Source organism: Polypterus senegalus, chromosome 1, assembly GCF_016835505.1.
Source record: "Polypterus senegalus isolate Bchr_013 chromosome 1, ASM1683550v1, whole genome shotgun sequence".
NCBI lineage: Eukaryota > Metazoa > Chordata > Cladistia > Polypteriformes > Polypteridae > Polypterus > Polypterus senegalus.
In genome coordinates, this window is record NC_053154.1 from 86,888,613 (window position 1) to 86,915,917 (window position 27,305).

Here is a 27,305-nt window from a genome sequence, read left to right on the forward strand (position 1 = left end):
ACGATGACAGGATAGCATTAGCCAACAGAGTGTAAACTGTTAATACTCCAAAAAAGAGAGAAAACAAATCAGCATAGAAATACAAGCGACGTTCAATGAGAACTGTATTATCATTTTGTCATAGCAAGGTTGATTTTTTTTTGTAGGTCTAAACTCAAATATACAGTACAGGGTTTTAAAATATGCCATTTAATATGGTGTACTCCTAACATGTGCAATTCATAGTTGCCTTTTTTATGGACATCATAAAAGTAGTGCTTGTCCAGAGCAAACAGCTTCACAGGGTCTTTTATGCAAGTCATACTTTCTATGTAACACTTAAAAACATCAACCCTCTTTTCCCTACTGATTAAGAGCTCTGCAGAGTAATTTAGGAGAGATTTCCTCTCAAACTCATTTCTCATGCATTGGGCTTTTAACTGTGATTTTCATCTGTTAAAAATGACAAGAGCAACAATAAATAAGTGACTTCTCATCATATAGAACTCGGGGTGCAGGCCAAGCAGTCTTTCTAGTAATCCCTGGCTTTTTCAACCAATAAAGAGATAAGAAAAGGCAGCTTGTTTACAAAAGACCAACCAATGGCCACTTCTCCGTGTTACGAGTGCTCACTGGGCAGGCACTTTGGAGTTTTGTGTGGCAGAGGAACACCTTTTCAAAATCAGTCCTTGGGTCTATAAAACACTTTATGCCATAACATCATTATTCTTCATGTTCAAAAAATAAACTTTTCCTTTTTAAACAGCCTTTTCTTTCAACTTGTATTTCTTATTTTTCTTTTTTTTTGCTTTTACTGTTTCACTGGCAGTATCAGGAATGTCTTCTGCTAGAAGAACATCACCTAGTTGCTGCTTCTTCTTTTTGGATTTTTTAGAAGCCCAACATTCTCGATTTTCCTGGGCCTCCATTTCAGGGTGGGGAGCACTTTCTGGTTCTTCAAGTGTTAAAATGTCATTTGCATTATGGTGCTGCTTCTTCCTTCGCTTTTTTCTGTCTGGGTCCTTGGTGGTCAATAGCACAGCTCCTTCAATGTCCTCTTCACTGCCTTCAATGACTCCATTTACTGCTGTTTCCACAACTTCTCCAACTTCAAAATTTTTGATGTTCTTGGCTTCCTCAAGGTAGTCGGCACTTTCAGACTCTTCCAAAGTTAATATTTCTGTGTCATTTTTCCTTTTCTTATTTCGCTTTCTTTTCTTTTCAAAAAGCGTATCCTGTAGCACCATGTCAGACTGCACAGCTTCCAATTCATGATCTTTGTCTGCACGAGTCTTTACTGGATTAATTTCTTCAAGAGGGCAGGCATTTTTGTGCGACTCCTCAAAACTTTCCATATCCTTGTTGCGATTTCTCTTTTTCTTACTCTTCTTTTTTGTTTTCAGTTCGGTTTCTTCTGGAGTACTTTCTCCATTAGTTGCTGATGCAACAAAACTGGCGTTGTTCTTTCCATACTTTGCCAAAAACACTTTCTCTTGTTCATCTAATCTTGCCAGCTTTGCACCCATATTTAGGCCATGACGTGCTCCCCTTAAAAAAATAAATAAAATAAATTAGAAAACATGCATCATAAAAAATAGGAAATATTTATGCAGCTTAGCTCATTGAAGACGAAAAAAAATATCCCCTCCATACAAAAATGTCCATGTGTTATAAGGAACAGTATAACCTACAATCAGGTCATCAAATATTTTTGACTCAAGGCCAGATTCTCACGCAGGAACAGCTCTTTGGGCACTCAAACATACTTGACAGACGCACTTCAGTCATTCACTCCTGGACACTCGTACCCAATCTCGGACAGCGATATCTTCTTGAAGATGAAAGAAAAAAATCACTTTGCTGTCCCAATATAAGCGAGAGTATTGTTCAGTTTGTTTGTTACACCTTGCCTGATGAAGGGGTCTTAGCTGCCTCGAAAGCCTGCATTTGTAATCCATTTAGTTAGCCAATAAAAAGGTGTCATCTCACCCTACTTTCTCCTGTACCAATCTCCCTGTCACACTCGAGTCAATTTAAAAACTTTTCAAATTTAGATCTACAACATAAAGAATCCTCACAAACATGTTGCACTGAATTTATTCTAATGTTGGAGTCATTCCAAATGACTAAGCTCAATCTTTTGAATTCTTATTTTAAATCATGAAAAAAAAAGTTTTTCCTCAAATCATATAACTTTGTACGGTTTAACATGAAAGGAACATTCAGAGATTTGGTTGCAGGTTAAGGGACTTAGCAGAAGTGTCTGTGAAAATGTGTTGGGATGAAAACGGATACCAAGAGCCATCATTATGACGAATACTGAACCAAAAAGAATGGCTTTATAATTCTACCATTCTTATTTGATCAGTAAAACAGCGCCTGACTTAAAAGAAAATTTTTAAGTGCCAGGGACCTTCAAAGGCAAGACAACCTTAATGAATGTTATTCCCCACACTGATGCCAGGTACTGGAAAAATTGAGGTCTTGAAAATAAGCAAAGACTGCAGTAGGTTTAAAAAAAAAACCCACCACACACAACAAAAACAACTCACCAGCTCATAACTCGACAACAATGAGGAACAAATGCATCCCTCCAAGCTACACACATAGTGGCTAAGCAAAATCAAACCTTCACAGGTACAAAGGTATTAAAAGAGTACATTAAAGAATGTTTTATAATGATAATGTCACTAGGTATCGGTCAGCTTCAAATACTGAATGCTGCATTCATGTCTTTACAGCGACTGTCCAAAGCCTGGTGAACAGATGGGATCTGCCGGGGCGATCCTATATCCTTAGCCATTTAAGAATTGAGAGACAACGCAGAAGTTTTTCTGTCAGCTATTCAGGTGGAGCCAAGTGCAGAGGAATGGTAGGCATGCGTGTATGGGTGGCAGGCTGAGGCAGCTGAGCACCTGTCCCTTTTTTCTCCAATTGTCACTGTCAGACGGTTTATATCTCTTCTGAAATGAAGCCCACGTGCTTACTTATCACATTGTGAGCTAAATGAAGTTAATTCTGAAATTAAAGCAGCATATGTGAATCATTCCATCTTGTTATGACTTTTCTCTTGTGTCCTGCATAACTGGTTAACATGAATTCAGCATGTGGCCCTTTCAAAACCTCTGCAACTAGATATTGGAGGCTTATACATCCTATAAATATATATTTTTCCCTCTTTTTGTTATATCAAAAAGGATGGAGGATGGTGGGGGGGCATAGTACACTTGCATGCAGGTTAGGTCCGGCCTTCTGTCCTGTGGGTAGCTAATTGAGAATTCCAGGATGTTTTTCTATATGACATCTCAGTGAGCTCAAGTGTTTGGTATTATTGAAACAAACAAATAAAACAAACAGACTGAATTAATGGTAAAATGAATAAATGCAGGCAACTAAAAGAATAAGACTAACATGGCAAAGAATGTATTACTGCAAAGAGCTGCAACACATGTGTAAATTGCTGTATCATATACAGATTTATACGGATTATTTGTACTTAGTGTTCTGTTATTGCTTCCAGCATCAGTACAACAGTCAGGTGTACAGTGTAGTGAAGGGCAGCTGCAGGACGGGTGTGGGAGACAGAGGCACACACCCGCTGAAAAAAATCTAAACCATAAGTGCCGAGGACAGGTGTATTCTTTCCATTTCCATGCTGTAAAACAAGATGTCTAAAATTATCATTATATTTGCCTTTCAAGTAAGCACATGTTTCAGAGAAGACCAGTATGAGTGGTATGGGTATGAGTGTATTTTTTCTGGGCCAAAACAAAGCCCAATACATATTCCATACATTTGACTTTTTATGTGAAGGTTTCAAGTATTAGCAGGGCTATTCAGGAAAAGTAGAAAACAACATGTGTTTCAAGAGATCAAATGTAAAGCTTTTGCACATACATCATTCATTTTTAGGCATTCTAGAGAAAAGCAGCACCGGGTCAGATAGATGGGATTTAAGGAAGGAACTGTAAAAGCGCTCTATCCAAGTATCTGATCTTTAACATTTTTTAAAAGCACTTTTCACTTTGTCCAGGACAAGTGGGCTGCACATATTGAGTGCAATACATCCATCCATTATCCAACCCACTATATCCTAACTACAGGGTCACGGAGATCTCCTGGAGCCAATCCCAGCCAACACAGGGCACAAGGCAGGAAACAAACCCCAGGCAGAGCACCAGCCCACCACAGGAGTGCAAATACATTCATGGTAAATTACTGTTTATGATATACAGTTTTATACACATGGTGTTCGGTTATTGCTTCCATTTTAATTATACTTTGCTCAGATTTGAATTGTTCCAACTATTTTAAATTTTATCTGGCCACTTTTAATGTTTACTACTTTATCTGAAGCATTTTTGGTACTGGCATGAAAGTTAAGGAGATGTGGCGACACTTTGTTTAATCTTGTTGCCTCAAAACTCTAGGAATTCTGATTCAATTACAAGGTCAGGCATCGTCCATGTAAATCATCCACATTGTCCCCATGTCTTTGCAGGTTTTCATCCGACTGCACCGCATTCCTCCAACATTCCAAAGAATGCATGTTATTTTAAATGAGAATTAAAGTTTGGACTTTTCGGAGTCTGATGATCAGAGTGAGAAAGCCCACAGATGGATCTAACATTGATTCTTATGCTGCTCGGACAGGATCAGGCCTCCATAGTCATTTAACAGAATGTATATTCAGAAAACAAATTAATAACTATATTGTATCACTAAGAAAATAAAATGCATGACAGGCTTTTTTTATATTAAAATATTTATATTTACTATTTAAATTCATTGTGCCCGTTTACCAAGCCTGCAGATTTTACTCATTCTTCACAACAGGAATTTGTACCATGTTTAAAGAAGGAAACTGAATATCTACACTAACAATACAAGAAGAAAACTTAAAACGACAACATTAATAATTACACAGTACGACTTGCATTATTCTAAAAATAGGAAAATCAATGGGAGGTTACAATCTTACTTGTGTGCTGTTCGACCACCACACGCCTTCATGAGCTCGTTGTCGGTTAATCTGGAAAAATTCAAAACAGAAAAATTAAATGTTACATCCTGAAGAGGAATCAGGGTAAAATAGCAGGAGTTCTGATAACACCAATAACATTCTTGAGCAAACAGGAAACCATCAATAAACTACGGTATGCCACCAAACCTATCAAAATACTAGCAAGATTACATAGGAGTAGACTTCAAGACACTTACACAAAAAAAAAAAAAAAAAAAAACACACACACACACACACACACTTTCACATAGTCGGCATGTTAGAGCACATTGTAAGGAGTTTTCCAAATTCACTTCATATACTGTAAGCACAGTGATCCTCTTCATCCCATTTGCAAGTTCATCCAGAAGCAAGCAGGACAAACTACTGTCCAGTATCTCACTCATTACACCACAGATTCAAGTGTTACAAATTTCTCTAATGGTAGGTTTTGAGGCTCGAAAGTAAAACAATTGAACTTAAACTACATTCATTTTTGGAAACTCATTTTCACATGATGAATGTTCACTGCTTGACTTCTAACTCCTTACAAAGTCTATACTTCTCCATGTAGTTTGTGGTGAAATGGGCTCAAAACCAAAATGGACATAGAAGATGGCAACGGTAGAAGCAAGGAAATCAAATTATGTCGTTATGCTTACAGACAAAGTATAAAATAAATGCACATTTTATACATAGGAAACCGACAGAAATAAAGACTAAAAATTGACTGACTTTGTGGTGGAGGACAGGATTAAGTTGTTGTCATCATCGTCATCGCTGCTGCTATCAGATTCGGATCCTTTCTTCTCTTCTGGCTGTTCTGCACCTGACAAGAGTGTTGCTGACTTAAAAAAAATAAAAATAAATGAATAATTGTGTTATTAAAAAGTCTGAAGTCGTATTGGCAAAGTAATTAAAAAGTTGGACAAAGAGGTAGTTATCAATTTTTATCACGTAAATGTGGTAGAATTTTTATAATGTAATGGTTTTTTGTGAATATTTAAAGTAACATTTTTACATAACATTTATTGCACATTATCATATACTCATCATCCTACATTTCAGTGCTGACCGTCAATTCCTTGCTTCATGCCACACAACTTATATTAAGTCACATGGCATTCCAGTACCAATGCACACATTAAATGCACATTTGTATTCACCGGGGCACCTTTATGAACTGTACAGTGAATATAAAAAGTCTACACACCCCTGCCAAAAATCAGATTTTGTGTAATAAAAAAATTAGACCAAGATGAATCCTGTCAGGACTCATTCCACTTTTACTGTAAAATTGCCATATATACAAAGAAGGTGAAAGAAAAAACAAAAACATAAAAACCTGGATGAAGTAGTAAAGACCATTTAATATTCAAGGATGTGGCTGCATTCAGAATGAACCAATCACAGCAAGTCTCATCTCAAACAGGAGTTAGTATCCATCTGATATCAATTAAAGTTCCTCTGATTGAGCTCAGGTAAAAGTTTGGCTGTTCCTGTAGGATCATTCCGTTATCCCCTAGGTTGGAACATACTGTACTCCAAAAGCCATGGTCAACAAAAAACTTTTAAAGCATGAATGGGATTTTTTTTTTTTTTAATTGTTTTGTCAAACAAAACCCTGCCATTTTGGCAGGGGTGTATAGACTTTATATCCACTATATATACTATGACAGGAAGGTGAATGTTTCATAGAATAGTTTTACATTATTAACCACCACCCAATATTGCCTACTATAAAAGCTATAAAATCTTGGCATATACTCCAGTTTGATTAGGAAGGCAGACTGGAGTTGGAGTCCGACTTTAAGCTTTCTGGAGTCAAAGGGTTTTTTTCAATGTCTCCACAACCATACTCACAAAGAGGACCTTTGACTCAAAAGTCTCACTTTCTACATTCTAAAAGGGTGGTCCAGATCTAATTATGCAATTATGAAAAGGCAAACACATTGCACCCGCTGTTCGACTGACAACCGTCTCCCCATCATTTTGGAATGCAGGGCAGGTGCTGCCATCTATCGGCAACAAAAGTAATTCTTTGTGAATTCTCTATGCAATAAACTTAAATTATAGCGTAATGAAAACTGCATAATTAGATCTGGACCACCCTATACATAATCTGTGAAATGCTTGGGGGAAAAAAAAAAAAAAATATATCAGGAAAATACAAGTTCAAAACTATGTACAGACATGTACCTTGAGGAACCTTCCATATAGCTTAGTTCTGCTTTGCTCCGACTTTTGTGGTTTCTTGTTAGAGATCAGTTGTTCTTCTTCTCCTACCTTTTTCAGTGCCACTCCATCCTGTTACAGATTACAAATCCATTATATATTAGTGAAATCATAATTTTATATTTCACAATTAAGAGGAATTACACACACAGAACATTCTCAGAAGATGAATACATGGCTTTTAGTAAACTGGTGAGCTTTGCTGGGCTTAATGGTTTGTTCTAATAATTCAAGGTAGGCTGCTACAGGATTATTTAAAAACTAGCCAACCCGCGGCGTACCATACGCCGCATAATCAGGCCGGTTTTTTAATAATTTTTAAGCACAGGGAGAAAATTTAACATTTGCAAAATCAGTAATGTAATAAATCAGCAAGAAAAGCAACATTGTAACAATGCACGGAACAAACCAACACACAATCGTCCGTGCGGCGTAGCGAGGTGGGTGTGTACAAAATGCAGGAGTATCTAAGAAGACGCATGGTTGTCGCGGATGTGAATTGCTGCATGTAGCGTGTACAACACTTTGCTATGCTGCACGCGGTCGTGCGTTGTAACTGAAAACTCGTTTTTTAAAGACTGCTCACTTCATTGTGTTTTAATCTCGGTTGTAAAGGAATGTTTTAATGATCCCATGGGATACCCCTCGCAAACAGTTTTACACGCTGCATATGGCGATTCACCTCCGCGAGAAACATGCCTCTAACAGTCAACGTGTGTGGGGGGGTGTGTACAAAGGGTAGGGACGAAAACAGTGGGAGCGTATGAGTCGCACTTAGTGGGAATTCCACGGTTTGCAGCCCGAATGGGGTTCAACGGCTTACCCACGCCTAGACACACGCTCAATCTCAAGCATAATTATTTATTGAATGGTAAACACTTCTGGAAAGACGTGGTTGTCTAAAACGGGTTAGTGTGAGAATACAACAGTAAGTGAATGAAAAGATGGAACTCTGGAGAGAGCAAAATACAACACAATAGTGAACCCGCGGCATAACAAACGCCGCATAATTATTTTTTGATGGTTGAACACTTCTGGAAAGACACAGGGACACCCCTCGCAAACTGTTCTACACGTAGCATACAACGATTCACAACTGCGACATGATTTTTCCTAGATGGTCCTGTCGCGTCCACCCTCGCACTCGAAGCATACACACTGCCTGCTCATGTGCCCGGTCACAAGCCGCGTCCAGCCTCGTTCTCGAAGCATACACACCGCCTGCTCATGTGTCCGCTCGCAAGAGAAACTCACGGAGAGCCGCCCACCAGCTGCCTGTGTGTGTGCCTCTGTCCGTCTCTGGCGCGGCTTTCTCTTGCGCTGCCTCTGTGTGAACCGGTCAGGCACAGAGAAGGTCAGCTGCTGACAGAGCGTCTGGACTGTTGCAGGGCCTGCACTGGTGAAGCAGGTGAGACGGTAATGAAACAGAGGCACAGGGCTTATTGGTTTTTAAAGACTGATTCCTTCATTGTGCTTTAACCTCAGTTTTAAAGGATTGTTTTAAAGATCCCATGGGATACCTCTCGCAAACCGTTTCACATGCTGCATATGGCGATTCACCTCCGCGAGAAACATGCCTCTATGAACAGTCAACGTAGCTCGGAGGTACATGACATTAACCTGACCTGCACTGCATGTGGCCTCTACAACAGACGAACATAAATGATGCCATTTTTTCTGTGTCGTTGTGTCCGAGTTGGTGGGCGTGGCCCTGTGAGTTGTCGTCGAATCCAATGGTCTTGGAGTTGGTGGGCGTGGCTCCTTCCTTTGTGCGCCATGTGTCTCACTTGGCGGCTTAGTGAATCCACGCCCCTTCCGGCGTGCTTTTCATGGTTGCATACATGCATACATAATGTGCAGCACTCTGAAGAAAGTCATTTAGTATTTTAAACAGATTATTAACTATACTAACAATCCGCATTAAAAAAAATGTTTAATATATATGCGCTTTTCAAATTGTGAATATTTTAGTGAACTATAAGCTTACCAAGACTTTATACGAGTAACTTCTGGATTCAAATAAACTTATTTATTTTTACCCCTCAGAAAAAATTGTAAAGTAAATAAATAAAAGTCTTTCATACTTCTATCCATAGCTCCCTCTTTATTACAATAAACCCTACATTTACATGACAATTTTCATTTAGAATGATATTGTCCATACTTTTGAAAAACCTCAAAGAAAGTCTTTCCAAGTCTTAAAATGTTGTCCAAGCTGGACTTCATTCAGCAGCTGTACTTTTATGGATAGTCACTTTATTCAGTTCTCATTTGAAAGATTACCTCAAATTTCTGGCATTAGTTCTACTCTCTCTATTGTATCTGTAGATTAATTTCAAGTCAAAAACACTTCCCCTTTTGGATATTTTTTTGTGCATTCCCTACCTATTAAAGACAGACATTCAGTTACATTAAGAAACTACATGCAGTATCCCATAATTCTTTTCTTAACCATCTTAGTTTGGAAAATTCTAAATTTATCTATATTAAAATTTAATAACACCACAATTACAATTAAGATGTTTAATATGACAAATTTTATCAATCTAGTTTTAGCTTAACACTTGGCATTGGGACTGGAACTACACTTTTATCAAAGGTTATTTTTCTTCTTTGGAATTTTAGCAGTCCCCAGGGAAGTGTGTGAATTGACGAATTCCAGGCCAGGTGTCATGCAGCTGGATTTGTACTAGTGAATGATATGGTGCCTCCCACTCGCTCTATGGTTCTCACATGTGGAACAATGGAGATGCCAGCAGTAAAGTGATTGGCATGGTCCATTTTAAATCTCTTGAAATATTATTGGATTTCTAACATTGCTACTGACTATGTTCAAAAACAAATCTGTTTACAGGAATATCAATAATAATAATAAATAATAAATGAACCATGTGTTAAAGGTCACTGATCATCTTTACTGTAGTAGTTAACACTTTGTGCTCTGGACACTTTGGTAAAAAGACTGGCGAAGATGTTTCTGTTTAGACAGTGGCAAGCTGCCAGAACTTCATTTGAACAAACCCTTTAGAACAACCCCGGCAGAGATCCCCCCCCCGGATCTTGGGGATACCCTATGGAGAAACACAACCTAATAAGGCCCGGTTTAAAGACTCAGCAGCAGAAAGAAGCATTAGATAGTCACAGTCTAGAATGATAAAAATCATGGGAGCTGCTGGTAAATGCCGGTGGTCAGGAAAGCCACTGGAATAAAGCAGGATGTGTCACAGCAAGGTCTCTGGATTTGACTGTAAGTGAATGCAGCGGTACGGAGAGAGTTCGTCAAGGTGAAAAATTACTTCTGACATTCTTACAAACAATCTAACAATTTTGAAAAATGCAGAACATAATATCTCTCAATCTGCAGTAGGTCCTAGTTTTGGGTCTACATAGATATTTACAGGGCTAGAAGAGTTTCCCCAATACTTGTTATGCATGTTTTGTTGTACTCTTGGTACCTTGTAGAAAGTGATTTACAAGTACAAGATTTTGTATTCTCTGCAGGGTTCCATACAAGCCTTGTTTTTGCAGGGTGAAAATCATGTCCTACTACTCCCAAAAATTAAACTGCAAGAATATAAACATCTTGCCTTCCCTCCTTTTGGGAATTTCATTTTTTAATTTTTACAGTCAGGTTATTACTCGGGCGGCACGGTGGTGCAGTGGTAGCGCTGCTGCCTCGCAGTTAGGAGACCCGGGTCCGCTTCCCCGGTCCTCCCTGCGTGGAGTTTGCATGTTCTCCCCGTGTCTGCGTGGGTTTCGTCCGAGGCTCGGTTTCCTCCCACAATCCAAAGACATGCAGGTTAGGTGGATTGGTGATTCTAAATTGGCCCTAGTGTGTGCTTGGTGTGTGGGTGTGTTTGTGTGTGTCCTGCGGTGGGTTGGCACCCTGCCCAGGATTGGTTCACTTGTGCCCTGTGTTGGCTGGGATTGGCTCCAGCAGACCCCCGTGACCCTGTTCGGATTCAACGGGTTAGACAATGGATGGATGGAGGTTATTACTCAAGATGCAGCCGTGATGAAGACAGTCCAATTTGAGAACCAGAGGACTAAATAAACTTGTTCATGAGGAAAAAGAATGACTTGATATCTGGAGGAGATGGGGAAAACAGTATCTTGGCGTCTCCTTCCCAGGTAAGGCTAGAGGGCTGCAAGACCAACAGATTAATGCAGTGGTGGTAGTACTGCAAGTTTACCAAGCCTGGGTAAAAACTATTGATTTCCTGAATGTTATTTTTCATTTAAAATGATTCAATATTGATTCTTCAAAATCTCAAGATCAATCTTGTGAATCTCTATCCTGCTAAGTTACTACATGTAGATTTTTTCTAGTCTTCTTTTCTGACATCCAATCCAGTAGATGTCACTAATGCACCGGTTAAGACTTTCTACTGAAAATATACTTTACTATCTATATGTCTATATCTATATATAAAAAAAAAAATTTTCGCGTTTGAAACGGAAATTATGTAGGACCACAGAACACATTATAATATAGGAACTAATCACTTCGTTTTTGGACACCATTTTATATCGTCTTTACGAATTATTTATTTGTGTGAGAGTTATTTTACTAATATTGAAAAGAAGTAAACACAAACATGTCGATCTATCCCATAGAAGTGCGCCCTGCGTTGCCCTCTCCCAGCCCTCCTCTCTAGACTCCAGTGCTGAGCCGTCTGCCACCAGGCGCGTTCTGACAGAGAAGTTCTATTTATTCCTCCAAGTGACTATCGCAAAAACTGCCACATTCTAACTTTTTTTTTTTTTTTTTTTAAATTGGTAGTACTTGATAGTAGAAGAGATGAGAAAAACAGCTTTGCATCTTTCTACTTTTTAACTGTGCCGAGCTGTAAACAATGTGAAGACGACACTGCCTTCCGCGACGAGGGGTCATGAGAACAAAGTGGACGCTGGGAGGCGCGGAATGTCGGGTTGCTCCATTGGGTCGAGAGCTTCGCAGTTTCGGGTGCCGTCCTCTCTTCTTGCACGGTTTGTGACACTGAGTCCCCCTCGGCTCCTGGGAGAGTGGAGATCTTTCTGAATGAGTGTGATAGGTGCCATTGAAGCAAAACTCTCTTTGTAAATTGCACTGCACGACTACTTACTGTCCCTTAAGGAGAGTTCAGGTCACTAAAACCCAGCAACATTCAAGGTTGCTTTTGTGATGAATTCTTTTAAGACGATGGAGGGTTTACATCTAAGAAGATGTACTGACCTCTTCATGTTAAGTTTTGGACTTGGGAATTGTTTGGACCCTCTGCCCGTTAAGCACGGAAGGGCAGCATCCACATTTCTCAGAATAATTTTTCTCTTAAATCACAGGCATGTAGTGCAAGGTTGTTAGGCAGAAATTTGCAGGATTGCATAGAAAATGTAATTTCTATACCACAGCGGTCGTGTAGTGCCTTTCACAAGGGATCTGCTACCGAGAGATGATCCAAATACATTTAAGCTTTTGTTAGTTATACTTACCTGTTGTGTTATACCGCCTTTAAAATGTACTTTACCCAAAAGCACTCCAGTACTGCTCAAAGTATCTTTACTTCCTACATGTTAACGTTTTACGGTTTAATAATTTATATACTGCATTTTATTTTTTTTTCTCTTGCACTCAGTGAAAGATGCCACTGGGTAATCAGCAAGTTTCATATAACATGATTTGTCCTCCTCAACTCTAATCAGATGTGTGGACTTACTACAGATTCAAACAGTGTGTCTGTAAAGAACAACTGGATAAAAGAAAAGCAACTTGTAAGCTGTATAACCCAGAAGTATTGTGGTAACATAACGAATTTGAGAAATCATTTATCCCAACGTCATCCAAAGGAGTAGAGCTTAAATCTACACTGGAGATGGTGTTTAGCTCCAAACATCCATTTAATTTTCCTTGCGCCCCAAAAAGACAAAAAAAAAAAAAAAAAAAACACAACACACACCACACAGATTGCCGTTTCTATCTGTAAAGATAAGAACCTACACAGTTGTTGAAAATGATTTCAACAAATGATATGGGTCTTGGAACTGTGGTATGCAATACCAACTAGAAAGCAATTGAGCAAAGTTATTGCACCTAGGCTTTATAAAGTTATTAAGCAAAGCATCACTTTGGACATCCAGGGCAGTAGATTTTTACATGTCAATCACTTATCACCACATTAAAAATGACTGGGAACCTATGGCAGATGTGATGTTGATAAGAGTGCTGCATGCCAGTCATACTGGGAGTAACCTCACTGCCTATATGCAGAGCCACTGACATGGCTGGCTGTTGTTCTAAAAACCTTTCTAGCATCTTCAATATACTGTTCCATAACATGACAGCATCAATTACAGGTTTGTGTGTTAGCAAGTCCAATAAATTTTGCTTCCTATTTAAGCCTGTGGCTAGCTGTACTGCTACAGTGGAAAAAATTTTCAACATGCCTCACTCGGCTGAGCAAGTGGGCAGTTGTTGGAATTTTCAGAGCAGTCTGCAATACCAAAGTGAGTGTGCATACAAAGCAGCCAATGCTAAGTAGTTCCATAAGCTGTACTGCATCGTTACCAGTCACAATGGCTGGTTCTTTGTCTTATGTTCCATTCATCCAACAACACTGTCAACAAGCATCAGCTCTAGATTCTTATTTTAAAATGCTTCCTTGTTTGTGTCTTCCCACTATATCTTTAATTTTAACTAATTCATGATTATTTTAAAATGTCCAAACGGGGGAATACATTTGACAAAGGGTATAGTAACAGTTTAGGTGAAGGGTGTCTACATGGTGATTCAAAACAAACAGGTTACTGAATAACATGCTTATTTAAGAAGCAATATTTGATTATTTAAATATTATTAGCAAGATGATATAGATGCTTTATAAAGTAAATGCCATTGCATTTTATTAAAACAAGGAGCCCAGGGAATATCTGTGGAACCTGATGTAGCAATACATTTGTTAGTAAAATTATAGTGAATTCTGAATGAGTGCAGTGGTGGGTAGCAACGACTCCGTTACATTTACTTAAGTAACTTTTTTTAAAAGAAATGTACTTCTAAGAGTAGTTTTACTGCACCATACTTTTTACTTGAGTACATTTGTGAAGAAACGACGTTACTCTTACTCCGCTACATTGGGCAACACTCGAATCGTGAGACTTCTTGTACGTGCACAAGCTACCTTGCTCTAATGTTATTTTCTATTAGCTGTGCTATTTGGAGGGCAAGTGAATATGCAGTATTATACTGTCAGTGTATAGTATATCTTGTCACTGTAAGTAGTTTGCACTGTTCAAACATACATATTACCTACTGTTGGTATTGGCTTCAAAAGCTGTTGTGAAAAATAGATTTGAAACTTTGTGTTATTTGTGCATCTTATTTTGTAAAGATGTTATTTATTTTTACTCATTTATTTTATTATTTGGAAATAGCAGAATTTGCACATTGTTATATTTTTGTCTGTCTTATTACGATATTTCTAAAAAATAAATCATTTATGTTCAAACAGTTACTCAGTACTCGAGTAGTCTTTTCACCAAATACTTTTTTACTCTTAAATAATTTTTTGGATGACTACTTTTTACTTCTAGTTGAGTAATATTATTTTGAAGTAACGCTACTCTAACGCAAGTACAATTTTTGGCTACTCTACCCACCTCTGGTGCAGGGTTGTGAAAATTTTTATTTTTTTTTTTTTAAAAAAACTAAGTGATATTTTATCATCTTGCAAATACTGATGTTAACTGTTCATTATTAAACAAGTATTTCTTCTTAAATGTCATTCCATGCTTATACATGTTACGAAGTCATTATATAGACACCCATAAAACAAAGTGTTACTGAAATTTGTCACATTACATTAATGTTCTCTATACATAGTTAAGTAATCCCTAAAAAAAGCCAGCACTTCAAATATCAGTGCACACTAATTCAATCAAGATAAAATCAATATAAAATCAGGACATTGTGAATCATAATTAAATCAAATCAGGACATCAGTGCTAATATCCAGCCCTAGAATTTAGCATTTCATTAAGGTAGGAAAATGTGATTCAAAACCTTGGACAAACCTCTTGATCAAAAGGATAAACTATTTTTCCATCTTCATCTGTTTTTACAAGCTTTGGTTAGTGAATGAAACAAAAAGGTCATGAGAATAAAATATGTTTTTTTCCCCAGTGTTGCTGAAATCAGCATGGTAAAGAGCATTACGGTCTTGATGGAAATGAAAGATTAACTCCTGGAGTTAGAGAAAACAATGTTAAAAACACAACCCACTGAGAGATAAGTGGGCAGGAAAAAAATAAAATATGATACATGTCAGGATTTGTTACTTTAACTTTTTAATTCACTGATAAAGATTGATTAAGTGGGCACTACAACAAAAGTTAGAAAACAAATCTATTTCTTAAACTGATGTGAATGTGGCCCCATAAGCAATGAAGGCAGAGATTTTCACTATTGCTTGTCCGTGGCCCCTAAAATTTCCACAAATTAACTTAATTGAGGTCTTCCAGGGAGAGGTGGGACAGTAAGCATACTCTGCAATGGTTGTCTTTTTTTTTTTTTTAACATAGGCATATCCGAAAAATCTGGTACAACAAAGACTGATGATGCTTTTTGGGGTATATCAGAGCTGTGTAGGGCCAAGAAGCCTAAATTCACTAGAAGGTCAACTTATACAAGTTATATGAAGCACAGCTCATGTTTTAAATATTTCATACATGTCTTTTGCTTTCAATACGTCAGTGTTATACATTTTTTTTTAAAAGAAGTTCTTTTATTTCATTCAACACTGCATTCCAATTACATTATAGAACCTTTGACATATATAACACCACCCACCGTATGTTATGTTTTGCACACACAAAGTATTACAAAATGCTTATTTTAAAACTGTCAGAGAAAACCATCAAAACCAGTCTAGTGCAGTGGCAAAAGAACCTGGTTGTGAATTTAAAAAGGATACAAGAACCTCCATTTTTATATCACAGTTCCTAATATGCTCATAACAACTTAAAACTGTGGTATACAATAAAATAAAAACTTAAAAGAAATACTATCTCACCTTGCTGGATTCAACAGAGAGATTGGAGGAAGCCTTATTGAAAACATGATCCCACCAGTGGAAAGTAAACTGCTCTTCTTGTCGATGTCCAACCTATAACAAAAAACCCAAAATAAACAGGCAATACCAAATCAATTTTAAGCTGCAGTACTGGTAGCTTGTGCTGTAAATTTCAATTTGATTTTTTAAAAAGGATTTATCATTTACACTTTCTCCCTCTATCCTGACAAATTAATATCTAATAACATAAAAAAATGATTGTTAACCATTAAAATTTTGGTAGGTCTAAATAATACTCAAGGCCATTTGTTGTTCAAAGATTTTGCTAAATAACATCTTTAACTAAATTTGTGGTTTCTGTGGTATTTTCTCTTTTGTAAAATTCAATTTACTCTTATTCAGCCCATTTTCACTTAATTAGAATTTTGTACAAAATTCATCTTCTTCTACAATTTGCCTGAAGGGGCCCGAGCTACCTCGAAAGCTTGTACATTGTAATTTGTTCAGTTAGCCAATAAAAGGTTCATTTTGCTTGACTCCTACCACTCCTTAAATATTTTAAGTTTTATTAAGGACAAACGCCACCCACAAACTTTGCTACTTATAAACTGTATTGTTCTTCAGTCCTTATTGTGTTTGTATGGAATCAACAGACATTCCTTTATAGTTTGGGTACGACTTACCAACACTGTATTAGAATAGGAGTAGCACTTCTGTTAGCCAATATTGCTGTAGTAAAATGGAATAAAATTCTATTTCACCAATGAAAAAATAGTGGAAAGATGGTAACATAAAACATTTGATATACAAATATTAAAAATTGACAGCAATGGGTAAAACGGTTTCTCTTGTAGTCAAATTCTTTACCAAAGTGAAGTTATTCAAGGATAGGGACCATTTGACCACAGCTCATCAAAACAGAAGAAGTTGGAAAACATGTTCTCATTCTTATCAAATAATATGGAGTGCAGTTCAACAAGGACTACAGACTCCTAGAGAAGACTTCTTGATGGGGCAATTATGTAGTGTATAACCAAAGATTTTTTTTTTTTTCTGAAGAAATGGAGATAGAAAAAAAAAATCATTTCATACAGGGCAACATGGCCATGCTTATGGATTAACCAGGGAATCTGACCGACTAACTTGATAGTTCACTGATAAACAAGAACCAATGAAGAAGAAAGAGAAACAGCAGCATTGATGTGAGCTACAACAACTGTAAGACTAGACTTCCTGACCACCACATCCCTGAGACAACACATTTAATTTTTTTTTTTTCTGGCTCAACATGGTAATGGGCAACCAAATTTTATTTTACGTTTTATTATTTACTAGATTCAGCCAAGTAAAACATTTGGTGATAAAAATATTGTATACAGTATATTTTTGACAGAAATTCTTATTTTCTGATCATTTGAGCCTTGTTGGTTATGGATATTTTTAAATTATGTACAGTGCTGCACAAATGAGTTGTAAAAAAATGGAACAGGGCACCTCTGGACTCCAAATAAAATATATTGTCCATGGTGAAATTAGTCTGTTACTCCGGTCTCATTTTAACATAAGAAAAATAAGAGTTAAGTCAGTCATTTACAGCACAGTTTAGATTTAATGAGCACAGTTCTTTAAAGAATGAAGCACTATACTATAGCTTATATAGATGGATTGGCTGAATTGAAATGCATTTAAAAAAATATGTACAATACTAAGTCATAAAAAAAAAACACTTTAGTGTTGAAAACCATACCCCAAATTTGTCACATTTTACTTTCACTTTAATTGCTTCTGACATTCCATCTTCCTTTTTGCCCAGGCCTTTACCTGAAACGCAAACAAAAATAATCATAACATTACAGAAGGTAAATGGCAGAAAATGCATTCATTTATTAAAAAGTATACAATATTAGGCTTTTGCAATAGCAAACACAACAAATGTTTCAGTAAAAACAAAAAGTTGATGAGAAATGTACTGAAATTACCTTTTAGAAGGCAACATGGTATTTACATCTAAACAGTTGAAGATTCATTTTACTGGAGCATTACCTCTAAAAAGATGTTTAAAACATTCCATCAAATCTTCACATTTACATTTTTAATGTCAACAAGAAATATTTGAAGTCTCTCAAACGGTTGTTTAGTACTTCAACTCAGTAAGATCTGTGGCGTTTCAATCCTGAACTGGTTATTTCTGATGTTCTCACATTTACTAAAATCCTTCATTGTTGACTGAAAAATGCTATCCCACAATTCTATATTTGCTCTTCTTCAACCATTCTAATGTAGACTTTTCTTGTACATTTTAGATTATTTTTGGTTCTGCTGCATAAGTCAGCTGTCATTCCTCTTCAGCTCACAAATGGTCAGTCTGAGATTCAGTCAACGTGTTTATGGTTTCCCTCAAAAATGCCAAGTCATCCTGTTATTCCTGCTGCAAAGTATTTCCAAACAATTATTAGGCACCATGCTTTACTGTTGGTATTAGGTTTTTTATTGTGGAATGCAGTTACCTATTCCCCTAGATATAATGGCAATAACCCTGGTGAAAAAGTTACATTTTTGACTCATCTATCCAGCATTCCTGAAGTTCATACATATGCACTTCAGTGAACCTGAAACAAGCACTCAAGTACAAGAGATTTTTGCCTTAGACTTCATGCAAGAGTACATCTTTCTTCTATATCTTTTTGATGATGTAGTCAAGAACATGGATTTTACTCAAAGCAAGATCTCTAGATGCTTGACTGTGGTTTGGTGAAGATCACACATTAGGGATTTATAAGAAATTGTCGGTCTGAAAGGGTTATGTTCCCACACATCGTACACACTGAATAGCAATGTGTTCTGTAAAGGTGTCTTAATTTACACACATATTAGAGGCATTACTGAAAAGAAAATTTGGCCATATGCAGCAAGATGCGCATCTGAACGTGTGAAAGATGCATGACGTCAACATATACAACTTAGGAGGGGATCAACAGACTGAGAATTTGTCACTTCTTGAAAGCCCCGATATGACACAACCTTAAAGGGTTTGTTTAGATCAGTTAAAAGGAGCTTGTGTTACTAAAGATTAGTTGTTTTTTTAAAAAAAAAACAAAACACAAGTAATAGAAGGGTTAAATGGTTTACACCATTCATCTTCACTCTCAGTATTTAGTACACTTTTCTACCAGGTTTACATCTGTCTAATGAGAATCCATATTGGTTTGGCTATGTGCGACTCTCTACTTGCTGTATACACAACACACCTCCTACTGCACATATATACCAAGTCAAGAAGTAACAATTGCATACACAGCTTTCATGAATTTAATCCTATAATACATTGGTATGCTTCTAGAGCCATATATTGGGTGGGGCTGTCCAAAGCATTACTGATCGTTATCTAAACCATTCTAATAAATCCTGAAGTCGGTCTTCTTAGTGCAAATTTACAGTAGCAATAGTAGTGCTGATCTGATTAAATCGATGCAATCAACAGAAAATTTTAGTCAAAATGCATTTTCTTGATTGACTAGTTGTTGCCTGATCCTCCCCCACATTGCACAACCCATTGTTCAGTTCTCTGCAGTTTTTGAATAGGCTAATCACAGTGGCATCTAGTACACCACATTCAGCAGAAGATGATTCCACCAAATCTGACAAAGTTCCCCTCCATGTCGGAGCATTTCTCAAAAATCGGAGAAAGTTGATGTTTGTTCATTGGATGGAGTTCCATAAAGACACAGCACACTGGATGGAAAAACAGCACCAGACAAGAGTAGCCTACTTACTCTTATTTAGCCATTCAATAATAATTCTTTCTGCATTATTAAACTAGTTAGCTTGAGAAAATGATGCTAGTGACTAGCACTGGCATGAAAATTACAGCCACTGTATTTCATTGGACAGAACAGATAAATAGACTGCTAAGTGCACATGTTAGTTGTCACTATTACTCACAAATGTACTTCTGTAAAGCAAAGTTTCAGTGCACAGGCTAACTAAATACGATAGACAAGTCTGTTAAATGCACTTGGCTAGATTTTGGGCAGACAGGGCATAAAGATCTGGCAAAAAGTGAAAATGCCTTTGTTAGTTAATGATTAAGTGTCATCTCGTAGATCCAAAAGAAAATAAAACTACTTATCTACAACAACATTTATTTATATAGCACATTTTCATACCAAAAAAAAAATGTAGCTCAAAGTGCTTTTACAGACTTACCATTGCAGTGTGCATCAATGAGCTGGCACAGGCAAACAAAGCTGCATACTAACTTAAACTGCCTTTTAAGCAGGTCTAAACGACTTAGAGTGGTAAATGTTAAACAAAATTAATACTCACATGTATCATACAGGCAACTATGGACACAAAAAGCACAAATATGCAAATTCACAAGTGGGGACCATTAGAAATCATAAAACACATACATACTTGTATACACACATTATATAATGAAGAATGGTGCTAGTAGAGTACTCTCAGGTACAATGCAGCTAACCCCATATGTCCTCTCAGGCACACTTCTATTTATTATAAAATCCCCTGGTAAGATATGAACAATTTAAACAGTAATGCAACAGGTGAAAATACTTTATGGCAATCCATAAGCACTGAGCAGCATGAAGTACCCATTGTATTTATCCATGCATTTAAACATCTGCCGTTGTAGTATCAACATTGTTTGTACAGTAGATATGTAACACACACACACAGAGGATATTATACAAACAAATACAATAAGTAAAGCCAACAGATAACACAACAAAAAGACCACTTACCCTGTACCCAGCCATGTTTTAGTAATTGCTCCTCAGCAAACTTTAGTCCTTTGCTTTTGACATGTTCTGGGCCAGCCATGCTTGGTTGTCACTAGACAAAATGCACATAAAAAGGTGAGTCAGTGTAAATGTTTCAATAACCAAAACAAAAATATAACATAATGCACTATAAAGATCTAGTAAAATACATATCAAACAACAAAACTGCAAGATGCACAGTGTTAAAGAAAACAATGGTAGCATTTTCAGCCTTGTACCTCCATCAATTACAAAAAAATATGTTTTGAGGCATGATCTTCTGTTCTATTATGGATGATCTCCATACAAAATTGAAGAAATGCTTATTCTCAAGGTGGAATTTGTGAAACTGGATTTCAAGCTGGTTAATAGTGCAGAAGATCTAAGGGTTATTTGTGCTTATGTTTCTAACTCCATTATTAACAACATGAAAATCACCAAAATCCCAGGGATAGAAGCAACTGGATATTCTTCAAAAGTGAACAAAAATGGACACCAAAAAGAGTTAAATGAGCATTAATCATTAACATAAGAAGAGTTAAACTGACCATGACAAGTGGCCTCTAAAAAGCATTTATTTTGATTCAACCCTCTCCTTCCGATTTAAATACTGAATCGGATACTCAAGAACACCAGTAGAAATTAAGGTAAAGTGCATTCAAGATGGAAACCAGAGAGCACTTCTTCACACAAATAGTAGAACCCAGAAAAAGCCAACAATTAGCAGAAACAAAAAATCCTGATAGTATTTAAAAAATAAAAATCTGGATGAGAGACAAGGACATGACTAAACACATATACATAACAGAATTAACATTTTCCCCTCATTCGTCAAACCTCTTAAGGCCTTATATTCCATCAATTAGTGCTATGATGCTAACCCATATTAATTATGCAATAAATACAGGTATCAATTCTAACTGTAATAATAATTGATTAAAATATGTCTCACATGGCAGTGCTTATGGTCAGCCGAATTATAGCTTAAGATGTCCTACAACTTCTCAGATCTTATATACAGTATATTTATTTAATGAGGAAGAATAGTTAATTTTATATGGATACAATGTCTGACAAAAACTTGCAAATTCATCATCCGGTGTTCATATCGCTGCAAGGAGAATACATTTTTCTAAAATGAATGGATGATATTGTATTTTCAATGGATATTTTTATATGAATAATGTACTTGTATCCATGCCTATCGCCATTGACTATTCTTATTTCATACATGTTTTCTTTTTAGGTTGTTTTTACTTTGAACCTGAAACAATTAAGTGGACACTGAAATCATAACCCTAAAAAAGATGCCATGTGGGATGCAAGATGTGTACTCTTTGAGACAAACTCTGTATAGAAATATAAAAAACGCACACAAGTGTGTGTGTGTGTATTAAGAGTAAGCCAAAAATTCCTGAATTTTTCCATTTCCTTTTTTTTTTTTTAAAAAGTAATTCTTAAACTGAAGCAAAATCCCATCCAATCAATATTCTGCATTCTTTTTTAATCCAATAATATTTTATACATTTAATTTTCTGTGACTCCACTGTCTGATTCTATAGAAACAAGGTACAGAATTACATTAAACAGTTCCATCATGCATAAGCCAAAAACATCAGGCTTACACAGGGAAGCTGAAGATCAGAAAATAGCACATACAGTACATGTTTAACGTTGTTGCACTGGACCTGGGGCCTCATGTATAACGCTGCGCGTAAAATTTGCACTATAACATGGCGTAAGCACAAAAGCCAAAATGTGCTTACGCACAGAAAAATCCAGATGCAGGAATCTGTGCATACTCCAACTTCCACGTTCTTCCGCTACATAAATCCCGATCAGCGTGAAAACTAACGCTCGTGCACGCGCTTTATGTAACGCCCCAACTCCTCCCAGAATTACACCTCTTTGAATATGCAAAATAATAATTCGCCCTTAAGCTCAGCCTTCTGTGAAAAGACAATGGGAAAAGCACGGGGGAAAATATAAGAATTTCAGCGAATACCAAGTGGAGGCAAAGGAAAAACATACTATTTGTTCAAATAAACCGTGGTATAATCAACAAAAGAAAGTTGATCAAGTGACATAGCGTGTCAGAGAAACTCAAAAGCTCAAGTACACAGTGCCAAAATAAAAAAAGAAGTCACATAAAGTCACCGTGAAAAGGCAAGTTGTAGCCCACCATCTGAGCTTATTAAGGTACAGACAAAAAAAAAATTGGCACACAGTAGGGAAAAGCACGAAATGTTAACTTTAATCTCAAAATTTCCACTTTAATCACTTAGTTTATTTTGTCATTAAAGTAGAACATCATAAACTTCATCTTAAAATCGTTTAATTTACTAGTTTCTCAAATCCCATCGTAACTAAAGTAGCTTGTTAAATGCTTTGTTTTGTATTTGATCTTCTATGTGCTCTGTGTGTGTGAATCACTACGTGCTTCCATTCTCTCTCTTTCTCCGAAAGGACACAGAATCCATTACATTTGTGATATTAAAGCTCTCTGAATAATTAAAATACTGAGATGTATACGTGATATTTTCATGATTGGAATGAAAGCAGGTTATTAAACACGAGAACACGGTGGCGCAGTGATTGTTCATGTCTCACACAAGATGCTGCTGCGCCATGCGCGACCTTCGATGAAATAATTTATTGTAGCAGTACTGTCTCTTTCAAACATACTAACCTCCAATTCCTGTCCTTACTTTTCTTTCTCCAAATACCCAATCGCCACACAATCAGCTATGTAATAGACGTTAAGCCATCTGTAAGCTTATTACGACGATTTTTCAAAACTTTTAAGGAACATTGAAATATCTTCATAGTACGTGTTTAATTATTCTATCCTTCCAGTGTCTCGCCAGCCTCAGCAAATTTACAGCGCGATGCAGGAACAATCTGTGAACTTCCTAGTGCTGCGGCACCGTGTCCTCACATGTTTAATTATTAACAATACAGATTATTTAAATTAAGTTTTATCTGTATAATATAATCAACATTTTGCTGTATTTCATCTTACAAATGATACCATCATCATATGTAAATATGCACTTTATAAAGTGGCGCAGATTGTGTAATATTATAACTGCAGTGCAAGTTTACAGTGGGGTAATTGTACTTATAAGTACAAACAGTTCTACAAGTAGCAATTGATTGAGTGCGTTTATAGTTCTTGGGATGAAACTGTTTCTGAACCGCAAGGATCGTACAGGAAAGGCTTTGCCGTGGCTGAGGCAGTGTGTGCTTGATGCTGTATGCCGACAATTCTCTTTCCGATCAGCTGCTGCTGTGATTCCCCACTCAGATACAGTGACATAAATACTCCGAGTGGTGCAGTGAGAGTAATATGGAAAAAGATGATCCGCTATGGCAACCCTTAAAGGGAGCAGCTGAAAGAAGAAAAAGAAGATGCAGTGAGGGTAACAACGCTAAAGCAGTTATGGTATTTGGAATACTATGGCTATTCCTTGGATCATTATATTGTTACAGGTAATCTACAATCAGATGCATTACACTAATAAACAATATGCAGTTAGTTTCAGTGTATTTATAAAGCCGCGTCAGGAATGTGGATCTAAAGAAAGGGTAACCACACAGGAATAGTAGCACTGCTTTGACGCTGGGTGCCACCAGTCTGTAAAACCAAGCGGAGAACTTGCGTACGATAGGGTATGAGGTACCATGGAAAAGTGCGTGGCTTTACGCCAAGTTTAGGTTTTATACATCGCGATTTGAACGTGGAAACGTTCTTACGCAACATTTCTGTGCGCACGCACCGTTTATACAGGAGGCCCCTGGACACAACGTGGTCTGAACATTCTACATGTCAAGAATAAATTTTAAAAGAACTAAACATACAAAGAGAGAGAGAGGTAGAAATGCATTTTAACAAGACACAGAAATAGTCACCACGTTTGAGGGGAGGGGACTAGACTTTAAACGACATAAGCTGATTCACTCTCCACTTCCACCTCTACAAATGAACGTGAGCAAGTGTGAACAATGCATGTAAACAACTGCAATTAATCCTTAAGTTTACAGATACCATACCATTCTCTAGGTCTGCTAAATCCCGAGTAGGGTCGCAGAGATATGGAGCAAGCATAGGACACAAGGTAGGCACAATCCCCTGGACAGGGTGCCAAGTGATATGGTTAAAGCTATCATATAAACGACAATACAGGTAATATGAAACTCCGATATTTTGTAACCATACTATCCACAAAACAGGAGATCGTTTAAAAATAAAAAAGGCACACGGATTATGAAATTGGTAGTGATAAAAACCGACGGCCATGGCAGTCCCCCCCAAGACTAAACTTGAAAACCAACATAACGGATTGCAAATAGTGATGAAAGGTGGAGGAAAGCAGACAAAAACAAACTTTGACAAAGATAAAATGTTTTTATTTGGTGACGTGGTTGGTGAAATGACGACACAAATTTACTAGGAGGTTTGTGGGTTAAATTAATTCGGTACTTTCAAAAACACCGCTCTTAGTCCAGAAATGAATCTTCAGGGTTAAACGGGGAGTCAGTTGTGCACATAAATCATACTTGTAGACTGAAGGCATCAGTCAGCAGTACTTGAAGTTTTCTTTCACTCTCCTATACACTTGACCTTTACTAACAGTAAGGAAAAGCACCTCGACAAAGTACGTCCTTTTTTAAATTATTAAAAAAAAAAAAACCACCACAACACACCTAGAATTTGACATTTAGATAATGTTAACATAATACAATTTCACTTATATAAGTAACTATACCTTTAAAGCAATATTGGATGATATTAACACTATAGAACGCAAACCGGTTATTGTGTGTGTGTTGCTTTTAAAGGACGGAAGGAGAAGGACACGGTCGAATGGCAAGTTTTTGCCCTACTAATCAGACAGGCAAGACTGAACATAATTCATGAAACAAATAAGTAGAATCTCTCCACTAAAAGCGCACTATCCAAATTCACTCACCACAAAAACGCCTAAAAGCGAATCCCCTCAGCAGCAAACCGTGTAAAATGCAGTCAAGTGTCAACATTAAAGCAGAGGACAAAATACCATGACATGAAAACATTATACTCCATACTATATTTGGAAAATGTTTACAGACGTTACCCGTGCCCTCACACTTCAAGGCAAAATAAGAAAAAAATTCAGTATTTACATCAATATTCCCAATGGATAGGTAACGGAGAAAGTGATACCTGTCAAAGTCGCCGCTCCCAAAACAAAATTTAATCATCCGCCATGTCTTGCCAGCCAGCAATGAAGCACGTGTTCACGAGCCGGCTCTCCGTCGCCTAATTATGACGTTCTAGAGCGCGCGTATTTATCTATAACAACCTTGGCACAACGCCGGCCACAGCAACCAATCCGCATTTGATTCGCTTACAGAGGGACACTGCTTATGCAGTTCAACAACCCGACCACGTTCAAAAAGGGAGAGTTTTTTGCCTTTGCCATCAGAACGTGTGACTACCTGACAGAAAATGACAATGAATCCACATCTTTGTACAGATTTGGCCTTTTCAAAGCATGTGGTCCTAAAATCTTGATCAGCTGTAAAACAGCCTGTTTCAATTTAATCGTTATTTTCAATTAATTGAATGCTCAAAAAATGTTTTGTCTTACTCCCATTTCTTGTTGCATGTTGAAGCTCTACTTGGAACCTTGTTAAGATCCAACCATGCAAAATATGATTTTTTGCCATTTTTCAAGTGGTCTTAAACTTTTGATCGGGACTGTATATATATATATATATATATATATATATATATATATATATATATATATATATATATATATATATACAGGTGCTGGTCATAAAATTAGAATATCATGACAAAGTTGATTTATTTCAGTAATTCCATTGAAAAAGTGAAACTTGTATATTAGATTCATTCATTACACACAGACTGATGTATTTCAAATGTTTATTTCTTTTAATTTTGATGATTATAACTGACAACTAATGAAAGTTCCAAATTCAGTATCTCGGAAAATTAGAATATTGTGAAAAGGTTCAATATTGAAGACATCTGGACCACACTGTAATCAGCTAATTAACTCAAAACACCTGCAAAAGCCTTTAAATGGTCTCTCAGTTGAGTTCTGTAGGCTACACAATCATGGGGAAGACTGCTGACTTGACAGTTGTCCAAAAGATGACCATTGACACCTTGCACAAGGAGGGCAAGACACAAAAGGTCATTGCTAAAGAGGCTGGCTGTGTCCAAGCACATTAATAGAGAGGCGAAGG

The 27,305-nt window shown here is 37.0% G+C and overlaps 1 protein-coding gene across 1 annotated transcript; it reads right to left on the minus strand.

Annotated features, from left to right (window-relative positions):
- Positions 1-87: 87 nt before the first annotated feature.
- Positions 88-26,358, minus strand: gpatch4 (G patch domain containing 4). Its single transcript, XM_039752853.1, has 8 exons — positions 26,251-26,358; positions 21,027-21,117; positions 18,011-18,084; positions 16,264-16,356; positions 7,181-7,288; positions 5,717-5,829; positions 4,961-5,011; positions 88-1,527 (listed from the first exon to the last, which is right to left on the minus strand). Exons 2-8 carry the CDS (start codon positions 21,103-21,105, stop codon positions 738-740), a joined length of 1,308 nt encoding a protein of 435 aa, XP_039608787.1. The 5' UTR covers positions 21,106-21,117; positions 26,251-26,358; the 3' UTR covers positions 88-737.
- Positions 26,359-27,305: the final 947 nt, after the last annotated feature.